The sequence below is a fragment of the Miniopterus natalensis genome, chromosome 8 (genome assembly GCF_054644295.1).
Source record: "Miniopterus natalensis isolate mMinNat1 chromosome 8, mMinNat1.hap1, whole genome shotgun sequence".
In the NCBI taxonomy this organism is placed as follows: Eukaryota; Metazoa; Chordata; class Mammalia; order Chiroptera; family Miniopteridae; genus Miniopterus; species Miniopterus natalensis.
Genome location: NC_142088.1, coordinates 76,951,782 through 76,966,440, shown reverse-complemented (window position 1 = coordinate 76,966,440; position 14,659 = coordinate 76,951,782). Strand labels below are relative to the sequence as shown.

General features: G+C 39.9%; 1 protein-coding gene across 9 annotated transcripts in view; it reads left to right on the top strand.

The window, feature by feature from the left end:
* The window catches only part of CLASP1 (cytoplasmic linker associated protein 1), a 267,488-nt gene that overhangs the window by 141,841 nt on the left and 110,988 nt on the right, over positions 1-14,659 (top strand). For all 9 annotated transcript variants that reach the window (XM_087819914.1, XM_087819916.1, XM_087819919.1 and 6 more), the window contains 6 exons: positions 5,510-5,662; positions 8,662-8,735; positions 9,880-9,972; positions 10,951-11,096; positions 11,935-12,070; positions 13,095-13,165. In XM_087819914.1, the coding sequence (XP_087676040.1) occupies positions 5,510-5,662; positions 8,662-8,735; positions 9,880-9,972; positions 10,951-11,096; positions 11,935-12,070; positions 13,095-13,165 (673 nt within the window). The remainder of the gene's footprint in view (positions 1-5,509; positions 5,663-8,661; positions 8,736-9,879; positions 9,973-10,950; positions 11,097-11,934; positions 12,071-13,094; positions 13,166-14,659) is intronic.

Below are 14,659 nucleotides of genomic sequence, written 5' to 3'. Positions count from 1 at the left end.
GTGTTCATTTTCATTTGTTTCCAGGAAGTTTTTTATTTCTTTCTTGATCTTATTGGTAACCTATTCAGTGTTTAATAACATGCTATTTAGCCTCCATGTGTTTGAAGGTTTTTGAGTGTTTTTACTGTAGTTGATTTCTAATTTCATGCCCTTGTGATCTGAGATGCTTGATATGATTTCAGTCTTCTTGAACTTGTAGAGACTTGTTTTGTGTCCTAACATGTGGTCTATTATTGAGAATGACCCATGGTCACTCGAGAGGAATGTATATTCTGCAGCTTTGGGGTCAAATGTCATGTAAATATCAGTTAAACCCATCTGATCTAGTGTGCCATTTAGAGTCACTGTTTCTGTGTTGACTTTTTGTCTGGAAGATCTATCCAGTGAAGTCAGTGGAGTGTTAAAAGTCAGTGACTGTGATTGTATTGCTGTTGATATCTCCCTTAAAGTCTTTAAGGTTATTCTTGATAGGTCCTTATTTATTGCCATTTTAATTCTTTATGCCTATGTTTCTCTATTTCTTCTTATTACAGCCATCCCTTTAACATTTCTTGCAATGCTTCTATTTCTACTTCTAATTGCAGCAGTCCCTTTAACATTTCCTGCAGTGTTGGTTTGGTGGTGATAAACTCCTTTAGCCTGTTTTTGTCTGGGAAGCTCTTTATTTCACCATCTATTTTGAATGATAGCCTTGCTGAATAGAGTAGTCTTGGTTTCAGATCCTTGTTTTGCATTACCTGGAATACTTCATGACAGTTCCGTCTGAACTGTAGAGTTTCTGATGAGAACGCAGCTGACAACCTTATGCAAGCTCCTTTGTAGGTCACAGATTGCTACTCTCTTGCTGCCTTTATGATTCTCTCTTTGTCCTGAATTTTTGGCATTTCATTTATGATGTGTCTGGGCATGGGCCTCTTTGGATTCTTCTTGCTTGGGCCTCTCTGTGCCTCCTGAACTTGTATGACTCTTTCCTTGACCAGGTTAGGGAAGTTTTCTGCTATTATTTCTTCAAACAGGTTCTCTAGCCCTTGCCCACTTTCGACCTCTTCTACTACTACTATGATGTGAATATTGTTACATTTCATGTTGTCCCACAGCTCCCTTAGACTGTCCTCCTGTTTTTTAATTGTTTTTTTCTTTTTGGATCTCTGAGTGATTTTTTTCTTCCCTGTCTTCTAATTTGCTGATCCAGTTCTCAGCTTCCTTTCATCTGATCTTTATTCCTTCCAGTTGATTCTTTATTTCTGCTATGCCATGCTTCATTTCTGACTGGTCACTTTTCATAGTTTCCATATTTTTTTTCATGCTTTGAGCACCCTTACAATCAGGATTCTGAACTTTATATCTGATAGATTGCTTATCTCCATTTCATTTAGCTCTTTTTTTGGAGACTTCTCTTATTCTTTCATTTGGAGCTTGTTTTTTGGTCTCCCCATTTTGGCTGCCTATTTGGGTTGGTTTCTATGTATTAGGTAGGCCTGCTAGCACTCTCAGTCTTTTTGGAAGGTCTCTGGTGCAGGCCAATGTCAGATGCTGTTTGTGACTGGCCTTGAGTACCCTGTTTGGAGCTATTAACAACCATGGCTTGAGGTCCCCTCTGTTGGTGGGTGCATTTGGACAGGACCAAGATGCACACCAAAGTCTGCTTTACCAAGGCCCGGGTCCAGAAGCAGTTCAGGCAAAGACTCAAAGCACTTTAAGGTCCACCTCTGCCTGCAGGCTGATTATTCTGATTCTCTTAATGAGCCTCAGGCTGTAGAAATTCCACAGGGTCTGGTGGCTGATTGTTATCAGACTCTTAATGAGCTTCAGGCTTTAGAAACCGTACAGGGTAGGGGGAGAGGTTTTCCAGCAGGGTGGCAAAATTGCTTCCCTGCTAGGCAAAAGCTGCTTGGAAGGTACATGTCTGTCTGTGAAAGATGTCCTCTGCCCTGAACAGGATTCCAGAGGGGTGCCCTCTGAGCTCTGTCTCCAGAGCCCCCAACCCTAGACTGTCCTCACACAGCTCCAGTCGACTCTGCCCTCCCTTTGCTGGAGCCCAAGATGAGTGGCTGCACAGGAAACTTTGTGCATTATCTCTAAGAGGGTGCCTGCAGTTCCAGCTTTCTCTTACTGTCAGCAGAAAGCCTGCTGCTTTTCACAGCCAGATGTTCTGTGGGCATCTTTCTCAGTGCTGGTGCTCTGGGCTGGGAAGCCAGCCTGGGGTTTAGGCTCCACAGTCCTCAATGGGAGCCCCCACAGCTGAGATATCCCTCCGGACCTTCAGCTGCTACCTGTGGGAGCCCAGCCAGCCCTCTCACATCCACACTTCCTACCAATCTCTGTGTTGTCTCCACTTTACATCCTTGGTTTTGAGGGTGCTTTCCAGCTCCTCTGCAGTTGCAGTTGATTATTGAGGATGGTTTTTCTATATTTCAGTTGTAATTCCAATTTGGTCCTGGGAGAGTGTCAGTGAAGCTTCCACTCAGTCTGCCGCTATCTTTAATCCACCTCAAATGTGCATTCCTATGATACATGGACCTGTATATTGCACTGTGTGCCCACCACCCAAAGTCAAGTCATCTTCCATCACCGTATATTTTGTCCCCTTTACCCTTCACTACCCCCGCTTCCCTCTGGTAGCCACCACACTATTATCTGTGTCTCTTGAGTTTCAGTTTTATATCCCATATATGAGTGAAATCATATGGTTCTTAGCTTTCTCTGACTATTTCACTTAGCATAATATTCATCAGAGCCATCTATGTACTTGCAAATGGTAGTATTTTGTCTTTTCTTAATGACCTTGTGTACATGTACCACATCATCTTTATCCAGTCCTCTTTCGAAGGACACTTTGGTTGTCCCCATGTCTTGGCCACCATGAATAATGCTGCAGTGAACATAGGGGTGCATAAATCTTTGTGAATAAATGTTTTTGAGTTTTTTGGGTACATAGATACCCAGAAGAGAGATTACTGGGTTTTGTGGTAACTCTATTCTTAATTTTTTGAGGAACTACCATACTGTTCTCCACAATGGCTGTACCAGTTACATTCCCGCCAGCAGTGAGTGAGGGTTCCTTTTACCCCATAACCTTCCAATACTTGTTTTATTACTTGTCTTGTTGATAATAGCTATTCCAACAGGTGTGAGGTGGTATCTCCTTGTAGTTTTGATTTGCATTTCCCTAATTGCTAGTGAGGTAGAACATCTTTTAGTGTATCTGCTGGCCATTTGTATGTCTTCTTGGGAGAGGTGTCTTTCAGGTCCTCTGCCCGTTTTTTAATTTGAGTGTTTGTTGGTTTTTTAGTTGTGTGAGTTCTTTATATATTCTTGTCTGAGCTGTTGTTTGTAAATATCATTTCCCATTCAGTTGTTTGCCTTGTTGTTGGCGGTTGAATGCAGTTCTAAATGTCATGCCTGCCTTTGTTAGAAAGGCAAAACTAAACACAATTTACATGAGTTTTTGAATGAAGTATAATAGTGTCCTCATTTCCTCCATTACATACCTTTCCCACCAACTGGAACTATTACTGTTCTGAGAAGAATAATGACAGAAGTTCTTCAACATGGTCAATTAATGACCGTGCCCTTGGAATGGTTCAGATGCTCTTGGAGCTCCCCTGAGGACAGATCAGCTGAGAAGAGTCATTGTCACACTGCCAGTGCTATCAGTGCTCAGCGGGCGACCCCTCGTTTGGGTGTTCTTGTCCTTTACATTAGACTAAATCTTACTTTTGGTAAGGGCCTTATTAATGTGCTTTGTAGTTGAAGAATCACCTTTTGAATCCACATGGGAGGTCTATGTTAATAGGTCACCGAATATCTGAATCGATAAGAAATTGATTAGGGATTGAAACAACCATCTGTGAAACAACATAAGCAGAGGCTTGATAGGGTGATCTGGGAAATTTGAAGGAAGCTGATTTGTAGGATATACATCTGTAAGGATGGGTTTCCCCCACTTAATGTTGAATAAAAGAAGCCATGTAATTCAAAGTGGATTGTTGGTAAGTTGTAAGAAACATTAGGGTCCTGAGGCAAGACTTGGCTGTTGATAGTTTAGCTTAAAAAGCAACAGATCAAGAAAAACAGGTTGTTTATATCTGTTTAGGGGCAGCAATTATTTACTTTAGACTTACCGGTAAAGATCTAACACCCCTTTTCAGAAATCTTGAATATTGCCAGTAACAGATGTTAGTGTTCTTTTTTGTTGTTTTTAGTTACTCTTAAGTTTTTTGTTCAGCCATATGAATGACTGTCACATTCTATATAAGCCTTTGGTACTCTGTATAGTGCACCATGATAGATTTAATTTTTGTCATCAAAATGTTGTTTATAAATATGTTGTTGTTTTTTTTTTTAAAGGCCCAAATAAGTTGTTATTTTTTCAATTTCAAACGAAACTTGAGGAATATTGATTGGATTCACTGCTGCTTAGGAAATTTTGAAGTTAAGGAACTTATGTAAAAGTGTTCAACCTCGCCCCAGCTGGTTTAGCTCAGTGGTTAGAGCATCGGCCCATAGACTGAAGGGTCCTGGATTCGATTCTAGCCAAGGGCACGTACCTCAATTGCAGGCTCAATCCCTTGCCCCAACACATGCAGCAGACATCCAGTCGATGTGTCTCTCACATCGATGTCTCTCCCTCCCTCCCTGTCTCTGTCTCTCTCCCCCCCCTCTCTGAAAAGCAATGGAAAAAATATCCTCAGGTGAGGATTTAAGAAAATTTTTTTTTAAAAAGTGTTCAGCTTCACGAAGAGGCATTATTTTCACCTATCAAATTTTGTTTGCAGTTTAAAAATGATAATCATCCTTGGCAAGGGTGTGGCAAGGTGGGCACTTCTTTGAACTTCCAGGAAAAAAATATATTTATATGACCTTTCTGAAGATATGTTTGGCAGTATACATCAAAAACATTTATACTCTTTGACTCAGTAATGTTGCTTCTAGGGATTTTTTTCTTAAAATTATTTGAAATTCAAATAAAAATGCAAGTAGGAAGGTGTTTGTCTCAATATTATTTCTAATGAAGTATTAAAACTATTCTAAATGTCTAACAATGAAAGTGTTTCAGTTGTGGCATTTTCCAGTTAAAAAGTACTGTGCAACCATTAAAAGGTGTTTATGTAGAATATTTTGTCATGTTGAAACATTGACTTATTTGAAATAAGCAGTATTCCAAAATGATATATGATATATAGTCTTATGCCAGCTATTATTTAAAACTGCATGACAAAATGGTCAGGAATATGCCAAAATGTTTCTAGGTGGTGGCTTTATGAGAGGTTGTTTTCTTCCTCATGTGTTTTGTATTTTCCAAAATGGGCAGGAGATATGTGAAGGTGAACTTGAGGGTTGTGGCTGTGTGCTGGACTTACCTGAGGCCTGAAAAGACCGTGGATGGGCACCTCAGATTCCAGAAGATGAGGCAAACCATTCATCTCTAAGGCTGGTGGTTTTAAGTTTTGGTGAAAAGTACTTTTTTTTAAAAAAAAACACAGTGATTTCTGTGCTTACTCATCAGATAAGAATTTTGATGATGAAGATTCTGTGGATGGTAATAGACCTTCCTCTGCTAGTTCTACATCATCCAAAGCTCCACCAAGCTCGCGGAGAAATGCTGGAACGGGGACCACCCGTCGGCTTGGATCAACCACTCTTGGATCCAAGTCTTCAGGTAAGACTGGTCCTGTGTGGCGTTGTGGGGTCAGCTGAGCAAGCTTTTGAAACCAGATGTGCGTGGTACTTGTCCTTCAGAAGTGAAGCCATCTTGCTCGCAGTGTGTTTCTGCTGGTTCATCTTTAGTTACTGTGCTGTCCGCCCATGGTGATGAGTTGGAGGAATGTAAATTTGAGCGGCTGTGTTGCCACATTTGGGTAAGTGGAGCCTGCAGGAGAATGAAGCCACAGGGAGGAAGACATAGCTGAGAGGTAGGGGAAGAGCAGGAGGGTGCCCTGGTGGCATTTGTTGATTACTGGGATCCAGCAATGCCTGAAACTATAATGGGGCCTTTTTAGCCAGTTTTTATTCATCAAAACAGACTATCCAGAAGTCAGATTGTGCCTTCTGTCTTTAAAGTGTATTTTGTTCCTCCAGGTGGCATTATTCCTTGTGAGACCAGTATAGACGTGGAATTAAGTAAATGGTAGGGATTAGCTCCTTGAGGCTTGAAAATTGATTTACAAAGATTCCCTCCCCAAATCCCGCTTTCTACCCCCGAGTTTGAACAGTTTGAGTTCTTATTATATACTTTCATTGTGCTGTCACATTGTAAATTTATGTGCAGATTTCCTACTTTTTACTTCTAAAATATTGTGTTGCCATTGCTTTTAGAACCTTGCTCACTGTGAGCTTGCAGGATGAGCTCAGTTACAGCTGGGGTCAGGTTTAGCATCAGAATGCTGTCCCCTGCTGGTCTTTCCCGCTCTGAACTGGCCCGAGAGTGTGGGAGTCTTGACGTCTTGACGGGAGCAGCTTGCTGCCACTGCAGTGCCTCTGCCACCAGGAGCTGCACTGATGGCAGACAGTGACGTTCTAACCTTTTTTGGGGGAGTGCATTAAAAAATTTTTATTTTTTTGTTACTGAGCTTAAATTCACATCGCATTAACCATTTTAAAAGTAATAATTCAGTGGTATTTAGTATATTCACAGCATTGTGCACCTACCACCTCTAGTTCCAAAACAGTTTCATCACCCCAAAAGAAAACTCCACATGCTTTATACATCGTCCCCCCATTTCTTCCTTGCCCTACCTCCTGGCCATCACCAATCCGCATTTTTTCCCTGTGAGTTTACCTGTGCTAGATATTTCAGAGCAATGTGATGTTTGGTCTGGCTTCTTTTATAAAGGTTTTTGAGGTTCATCTGCATTGTAGTATGTATCAGTACTTCATTCCTCTTAGGGCTGAACAATCTTTCTAATCATTTTCTTCATCTATTCTTGAGTATCATCAGTTCCACAAGCAAGGTTTCGATAATTTCTGCACAATCTGACCACTTCTTTTCCTTCCCACCTCTCACCCATAAATTCCTCCCAAAAATTTCAGTTGTGTAAACTATGCAGAGATATCGGCCCAGTCTTCCCCTTTAGCCCCAATCTCATCTTTCCCCATTTTGTTTAGCATCATGGCTATGAATTTTCTTGTTGGTTCCCCCTTGTCAGATTCCTTAAGTCTCAGAGTCCTCTTCCATGGGTGGGTACGTGGCGCAGTGCCTTACACAGAGGAGGCACTTGGGACCTGTCTGCTCAGTGGGATCCAGTCCTGACACTAGAACAGAAACAGAGCACCCCGTCTCAGTGCGTGACTGTCAACTGTTTATAGCTGGCCTGTGTGAGTGCAGTGTGAGTGGTTATTCATCGGGGGGATGGCACACATACTGCTACCAGGAGTTGTCCATAAAGTCCTTTTTCATCCAGGTACCCCCGGACACCAAACATTAGAGTTGTTGCCTGGTAAGAAGCTCTAGAAAAGCACTTACAGTGATCAGTATCAATCATTAATGAGGGTTACAAGGATGACTGTAGACACCAATTTTGAAACCTTTATTATGAAAACAACTGTAAGATGTCACAAGATTATTCTATGTATGGAATTCGTATTAGCAAAAGAAAAAACTTTCTCCTAAATGATAGCAATTAACTTTTAAGTATACAAGCATCTTACAACAGCCTTATAGGGGAAACTTGCTACTGATGCATAAATGAAATGTTGACAGTTACCGTGAGTTCAAAGGAATTGAGAATGTTTCGAGGCTAATATAAAGTTGAAATGAAACTGTTAATTCTTTAGGACTTATTCGAATATTCCACAAATTTGTTATACTAGATTTCTAACAATAGTATAATCTTATTCCCTGAAGAATTCAATTTTCTATTACATCTGTTTATTAGTAATCTCTCAAAAGGTTTATATATTGCCCTGGGTGGTGTGGCTCGGTTGGACGTTGTCCCATGCACCAAGAGGTCACTGGTTCGATTTCTGGTCAGGACACATGCCTGGGTTGCAGGCTTAGTTCCCTGGGGCGGGGGTAGGGGGGCTTGGGGGAGGCAGCTGATTGGTGCTCTGCTGTAACATCGATGTTTCTCTTTCTCTCTTCCTCTCCCTTCCTCTCTCTAAAAATCAGTAAGCATGTAAAACAAAAAAAACAGACTTATACATTAATAGAATATAAATCATCTAAATCCTTTAAAGGCTAGACTGTTCATCCTTGAATAAGTAGTCTCTTTAAATGTCTTTAAGCTAATGTATATAATGGAGTTACTATATTTCATCTTGATATTAAAAATCACTAATATTTGTCAGTTCTACAACGCTCTAAATTTTTTTCCCCCCCTCTCCCGAGGATATTTTTTTCCATTGCTTCTCAGAGAGAGTGGAAGGGCAGGGAGAGAGAAACATGGAGAAACACATCCATTGGTTGCTTCCTGCACACGCCCCAGCTGGTGCCAGGGTTGGAGGCTACAGTTGAGGCACGTGCCCTTGGCAGGAATCCAGCCCAGGCCCTTCAGTCTGCTGGCCAACTAACCACTGAGCCAAACCAGCCAGGGCTCACAACGCTCTAAATATTATTAAGCTTTAAAGAAATGGTTACAAATCTACCAAAATGTAATTTTTATTTTATATATTCAGATTCTTTTAATGCACATTGTTTACATTTAAAAAATTCTTTTATAGCTACAAAAGAAGGAGCTGGTGCTGTTGATGAAGAGGATTTTATTAAAGCCTTCGATGATGTACCTGTAGTGCAGGTGAGTGAAGATATTTGATTTTCGTTAAAAACAAGGATAGGCTCATTCAAATTTTACTTTTCAAGCATGTGATATGGGAAGTTCCTTACTAGGTAAGGTAACTTTAACTATTAATACTACAGGAGATCTGAGGTTGCAGACAAGAAAATGTTGGAGCCTTTTATAGCTGAAATGAAGAGCAAAAGTCAAGGCCCAAGATGATCTTTCAGTAAGAACTAGAAAGCAGTTGCTTGCTCTAGTAATAAATTTGTGGGTCAGGTTACATAAAAGAGGAAAAAAGTGATTAGATCATCAAAGGGAACAAAGAAGCATGCTTCTTTAGGGGTTTTTCTTAGAAAGAAAAGTTTGTAAATGTAAAGTGTTTCCTTGTCTGAAAGCTATGAAGAGTGGCTTAATAAAGCTTAGTTTATGCCATCTTGATGCTTCACTTAAGTACCTAACAGGTGAAGCAAAAGTTATTGATAAAAGTTGGGGTGAAGCCCTATATCTTCTTAATGGCTTTGAGTGTCTCCAAGTTATCTATTAATGACTGGAGGTAACAATACTTTTCTTAGTCTACACTGACTATCCATGCTCTGGATTCCTATAGCATTTTATGTCTATGTGAATTGCTTGTTAACTGCTGTTTGGTTGCCATATGTGTATAAATAAAATTACAGGCATCTTAGACTAAGGTTCATCCTTAAGTCCTTGACCTTTCCAGCATGCCTCATTCCTAGGTGATGATTCCCCTACCTGTCTTATCAGATGTGGGGATAAATGAAAAAGTAGATTTGAAAGTGATTAAAGTTAAGTAGGTATAATGTGGTGTTATATATTGTACTAGTAGTAAAGGACCTGTGCATCACTGACAGCTCCCCAGCAGGCCTCTTTCTCTTTGAATGTGAAGTCATCTGTTAGGTTTACAGTAAGGCTGTATTTGAGGCTCGGTTACCCATGCGTGGGCACCAGGCCTAGTGGGTACATAAAGTAGGGAAGAAGCTCACCCTAAGACACATCTGTCCAGATGTTATCTCATAGATTCTTCCAGAAAATGAAATGATTCATTTTACTAGCTAAATGCTCTTGATTTCATTAGTAATTAAGAAATAATCTTTTTTATTCTTTAAATTTTCTTTTGATTGTAAATTAATGTTGCTTACAGATTTATTCCAGCCGAGACCTTGAGGAATCCATAAACAAGATTAGGGAAATACTGTCTGATGACAAGCATGATTGGGAGCAAAGAGTAACTGCTGTAAGCATTGACTTCATTTGATTACATTGTCATTAGATTTGTTTATATGTTCTAAACACTTTATTATGAAATTGGGGTACAGCCCTAATGAATTTTAAGTAGTAAATATTTTAAATATAAATTACTGCATTAACATTTTACCTTTTAGTAGAGTACCTCACTTACATTTCTGTTTGTAAAACATGCCAACTTACACTTTTATGTAGCTCCTATATTTTTAACAAAGATCTAATTGTGGAATGTCTGGTGATGTCCTCCACTCTCACCTGGGTAAGGACTTAAACCTATAATTTTTAGCAAGTGAAGCCTGCTCTTAGTGGCATTTTCAGTGTGTGTGCCTCTGATCCTTTCTTCATATCACTTGCTAGGAAGTCCTGTTCTGTCTGTTTTTAAAAGTAGATTAAGGAAAGCAAGTAGGCTGAACATCAAAGGGAAGGTGTATCTGATCTGAGGACAGCTATTTTACAGTGGTTGGCAAAAAGAGGGGTGATAAAAAAGCTGTTGTTTTCTATTTCAAATTCAGACCAGCTATTTAGTAAAGATACAGTGGAGGATACTAAAAAAAGACTGTAGGATTGCTACTTCCTTTGATTCATTAAATAAATGGCAGTTGGAGTGAGTGTGGGGGAAAGGTAAGTTGGGGGGAGGAGCTTTTTACAAGCTAAAATGAAGGTTGTTTGTTAATTTATCATTAGGCTAGCATGTATACACAAAAATGTTTCCAATTTAAAAAATGCATTTTGTAGAATTGTAATGTATTTATCACAGATACTACATTTAAAAATTATTTGTATTATTTGTGATGTAGATTTGTTCATTATATTAGCTACCATTTAACTAGCTGAATTCTTTTTGGAAAACTATTTCTGTATCATTTAACTTTGATGTTGATCTCTCATATTTGATGGCTTCTATTGTTTTGTATGTTCTGTTTTAGGAATAGTTTTGTATATCTCCTAATTTTCTCTATCCCATTAGCTAAAAAAGATTAGATCTTTACTTTTGGCTGGTGCTGCTGACTATGATAACTTCTTTCAACATTTGCGACTTTTGGATGGAGCCTTTAAACTATCTGCTAAGGATCTGCGGTCTCAGGTAGTGCGGGAGGCTTGTATCACATTGGGGTAAGGACTGCAAAGCTCCAGATTCTCACATGTCCTAACATAGACTCAGCACAGGCTTCACAGACAGTTCACGGGGTCTGTCTGATGGGTCTTTCTAATGTTACTTCTAACTAGTCTCAAAGACCCATTCCAGTTACATTGCTGTTAGTACTTTTACAATATTTCTCATCCAGTTATGTAAAGTATGACAGATTTTAAACTATATTCCATAGCTTAGCTCTGAAGCAGTTGTTATTAATAATACCGAAAAAGAAATTTGTAAACTTCTGTTTCTCAGCCTTTTCATTCATTTTGCTGGCAAGATATAGCATGATTATCAGAATTTTTTATTGTTTCTAGAAGAGCACTGTAGCTATAAAATTGAAATTAAAGGCATGTAATATATATTGTAAATTTTTATCAATGTTTGAAGCTGGAACTTCTGTGTTAGAAAGTATGTCAGAATACCAGAGAAGCAGTGACATAAGATGGCATTGTGGCTGTTTAAAGGTTTTGGCTGCATTTGCATTTTGAAGCATGAATATCTTATGTTAAAAATAAAAGGGTGAAAGAGAAAAAGCGTGAGGGAGCTTTTTCATGTTTATGTTTTATTAGTGTATGATAAATTTGTTTTTTTGCTATTTGAATTCTAATTAGTTGGAAATGATTTATTTTAAAAAGGAACAAACTGTTGGGCTAATGGCTGTTTGCCAACTCCTCTACATGTACCTTGGAAAGATTTCAGACCCTTGTGTTTATTTCTAGATAACTCTAAGTGAAGGCTCTAAAATGTTAGATTTATATGCTTCACTGTTTGCGAGAAACACGACTGCAGCCCAGTATTCATTTCTTATTGTAGGCATCTGTCATCAGTTCTGGGGAATAAGTTTGACCACGGAGCTGAAGCCATCATGCCGACTATCTTTAATTTAATTCCAAACAGTGCCAAAATTATGGCCACTTCTGGTGTTGTAGCGGTTAGGCTAATCATTCGGGTAAGTATGTCTTGGGCCATACATAGAGTAAGCAAGTGGTAAATGCTGGTGCTCAGTAAGCAGCGTTTGGAGGCGTTTTTCATTGGCGTGACTGCATGTGCTGGAACCATGCCTTATGTGCAGTATGGGCCCCTTCTCCCACTTGGTTCTGGCACGCGAGCCTTTCACATCCCGTCACGCGGATGTGGATGCGGGGTGCGGTTGCTGCGGTGATGCTCTCTGACTCACCGTTGCTTTTCAATATTTGAACATCTCCACCTTCCGAGTCTCTGCCCTGTTGCTTCCATGCCCTGGCTGCGCTGCCATTCCTTCCTCCCTAGTCCCTGGCACTCCACTTTCGGTGCTGGTGCTCGTGGCTTTGTTCACCTGTAACTGTTATTTACTTAATTACACATAAGCATAGAAACAGCAGTCTCTTTAGTTCAGTTTTCTAAACTCATTTATTTAGATTTAAGTAGCTATTTGAGTAACTTATGTACAAGCTTTCAGTAAAATCCACAAAGGCTTAGAGTGAAAGTTTTCCAGATCACTGTTCCCCACCCTCAAGTCCCTTTTTCCCAGTGGCAACCCCTGCAGCTGGGGCTTGATATTAACTAAAGTCTACGCAGAGTATTCTGATTATTGTGGGTTACCTACTTTGTATTACTTCTAGTTCTTACCGCCTGCATTGCCGTCTTCAAATGTTAAACTCAAAGCCATTATTGGACATTTCCATTGAAACAATATCTAAATAAATTGCTCTGCTGACCCCTTTTGAACGCACTCAGACATCTGTTGATCAGGCAATTTAGATTTTATTCCAACCATTTGTTTTAAGTTTATACTTATTTACATGTATGGTGTCTGTCTGGTTCTGTAAATTTTGTTATGGCCTTTGGCAGTATACAGCGATACTTTTTAAACTCAGTGAAAGTCTAATCTGAATATAGAAGTGCTTTAGGTAGGTTAGTAAGGAAGTGCTTGTCCTAGTTTTCTTTTGTTTTTGTATTTTCAAGTGTTTCTCTGTTTTTTGTCTTCTCCACAGCACACACACATCCCTAGGCTAATACCTGTCATAACAAGCAACTGTACCTCTAAGTCTGTTGCAGTTAGAAGGTAAATTTTTAAACTGTTTTCTTATTATTTTTGCATTGTTTAAAAACCAAAACAAATTTCAAATTTTCCTAATGGGAATAAGTTTGTTCAAAATGTTTAATATTATTTAAGATTGCTGCAATAAATACCTTTGGTTTGAAGGATTATGATCTAAATACCTGGGCAAGTAAATTTGGACAACCTCTATTATTTGTGTGTGCATCGTGCATGAGAGAGAGAATGAGTTTGTTTGTGTGTGTGTGTGTGTGTGTGTGTTTGTGTGTGTGTAGAATTGGGGATTGGATGGGAGAAGGAGAGAGGACCCCCTGTACATCTTTTCCTGAGATAGTCTCTCTACCTATATCACTGGTGTACTCCATTCTTTGAATGAAGACAGTAACTACATACGTGCAAGAAAAAAAAATGTAAAAATTAATGGCAATAATTTAATAGTAACATAGGTATGAGGAGATATATGTGTTCGCATGTTCTGATAATGATTTCTGGGATTCTGAATTCTGACCAACCACCTGTTTCTACACAGTTATGGGAGATATACCCAGAAGATACAACCTGGGTAGCTAGCTAGCTAGGGCTTTGTTCCTAAGTCCCTGTTTTGTCTTGTGTCCTGGTGAGCTGTCCTAGATCACATGAGTGACAAGGACCCTTCTAGCTGGGATTTGTGATTCTTGACTATTGAGTCACAGTCTTTTGAGAGGCTGTTGGCTCTGTTCCTATAGTTTTGTCTTGATTCTAGCACAGTGGTAGAGCCCTCCCCTCTCATGCTTAGCACCCAGTGTATGCTAGCTGCCTGCTGTTTCCCACCTTTCCTAGGGTTTCTGCTGGTCCTGCCAGGTTTCCATGATGGGGGATCCTTTTAAGCATGCGGCGGCCCCATATCCATCTTACAGTTACGTGGAAGCTTGTAGAAGAAAAGAAGGGGAGTAATCCAACTGTATAAAGCCCGGAAGAAAGGAGTGTACTCCTTCCACTGAAAAAGCTTAATTTTGAACTGCATGAGGAATTGTACCTACCTGAGGAATGCAATCTGCCCTTGACTCACACTTCAGCTTCTCCTTGGGATTAGTGCAGAGCAGCTTCAGCTCTCCCTAGAGATGAGCGTGCAGAGTCAGAAAGGTATAGGAATGGCATGAGTTCCGGAAGAGGCAGACTTGGGTGGAAGCATTGCTTCCTCCCACGTACTGTTTGACCTGTTAGGAATGAGAGGGCCCCTGTGCAGAGTTGTTCTGCAGATCCAGTCACTTAGGTGAAAGGGTTTGACAGTAAAAGCTTAATAAATGGGAACCAATATTAGAATTTGCTGCTATCATTACTGATGTTTCAGGTTTCCTAGAGAAATTCCCAGTGTGCTTTTCCTTTGTTTAAGGCGGAGTTGCTACAGTGAGGTGACACCGATCTTTGTGGTGAACATTACAGGACGTTTGATGTAGTTGTCGGCTCAAGCTGCCATAACAAAATACCAAGCACTGGGTGGCCCAGACAATAGAACTGTAT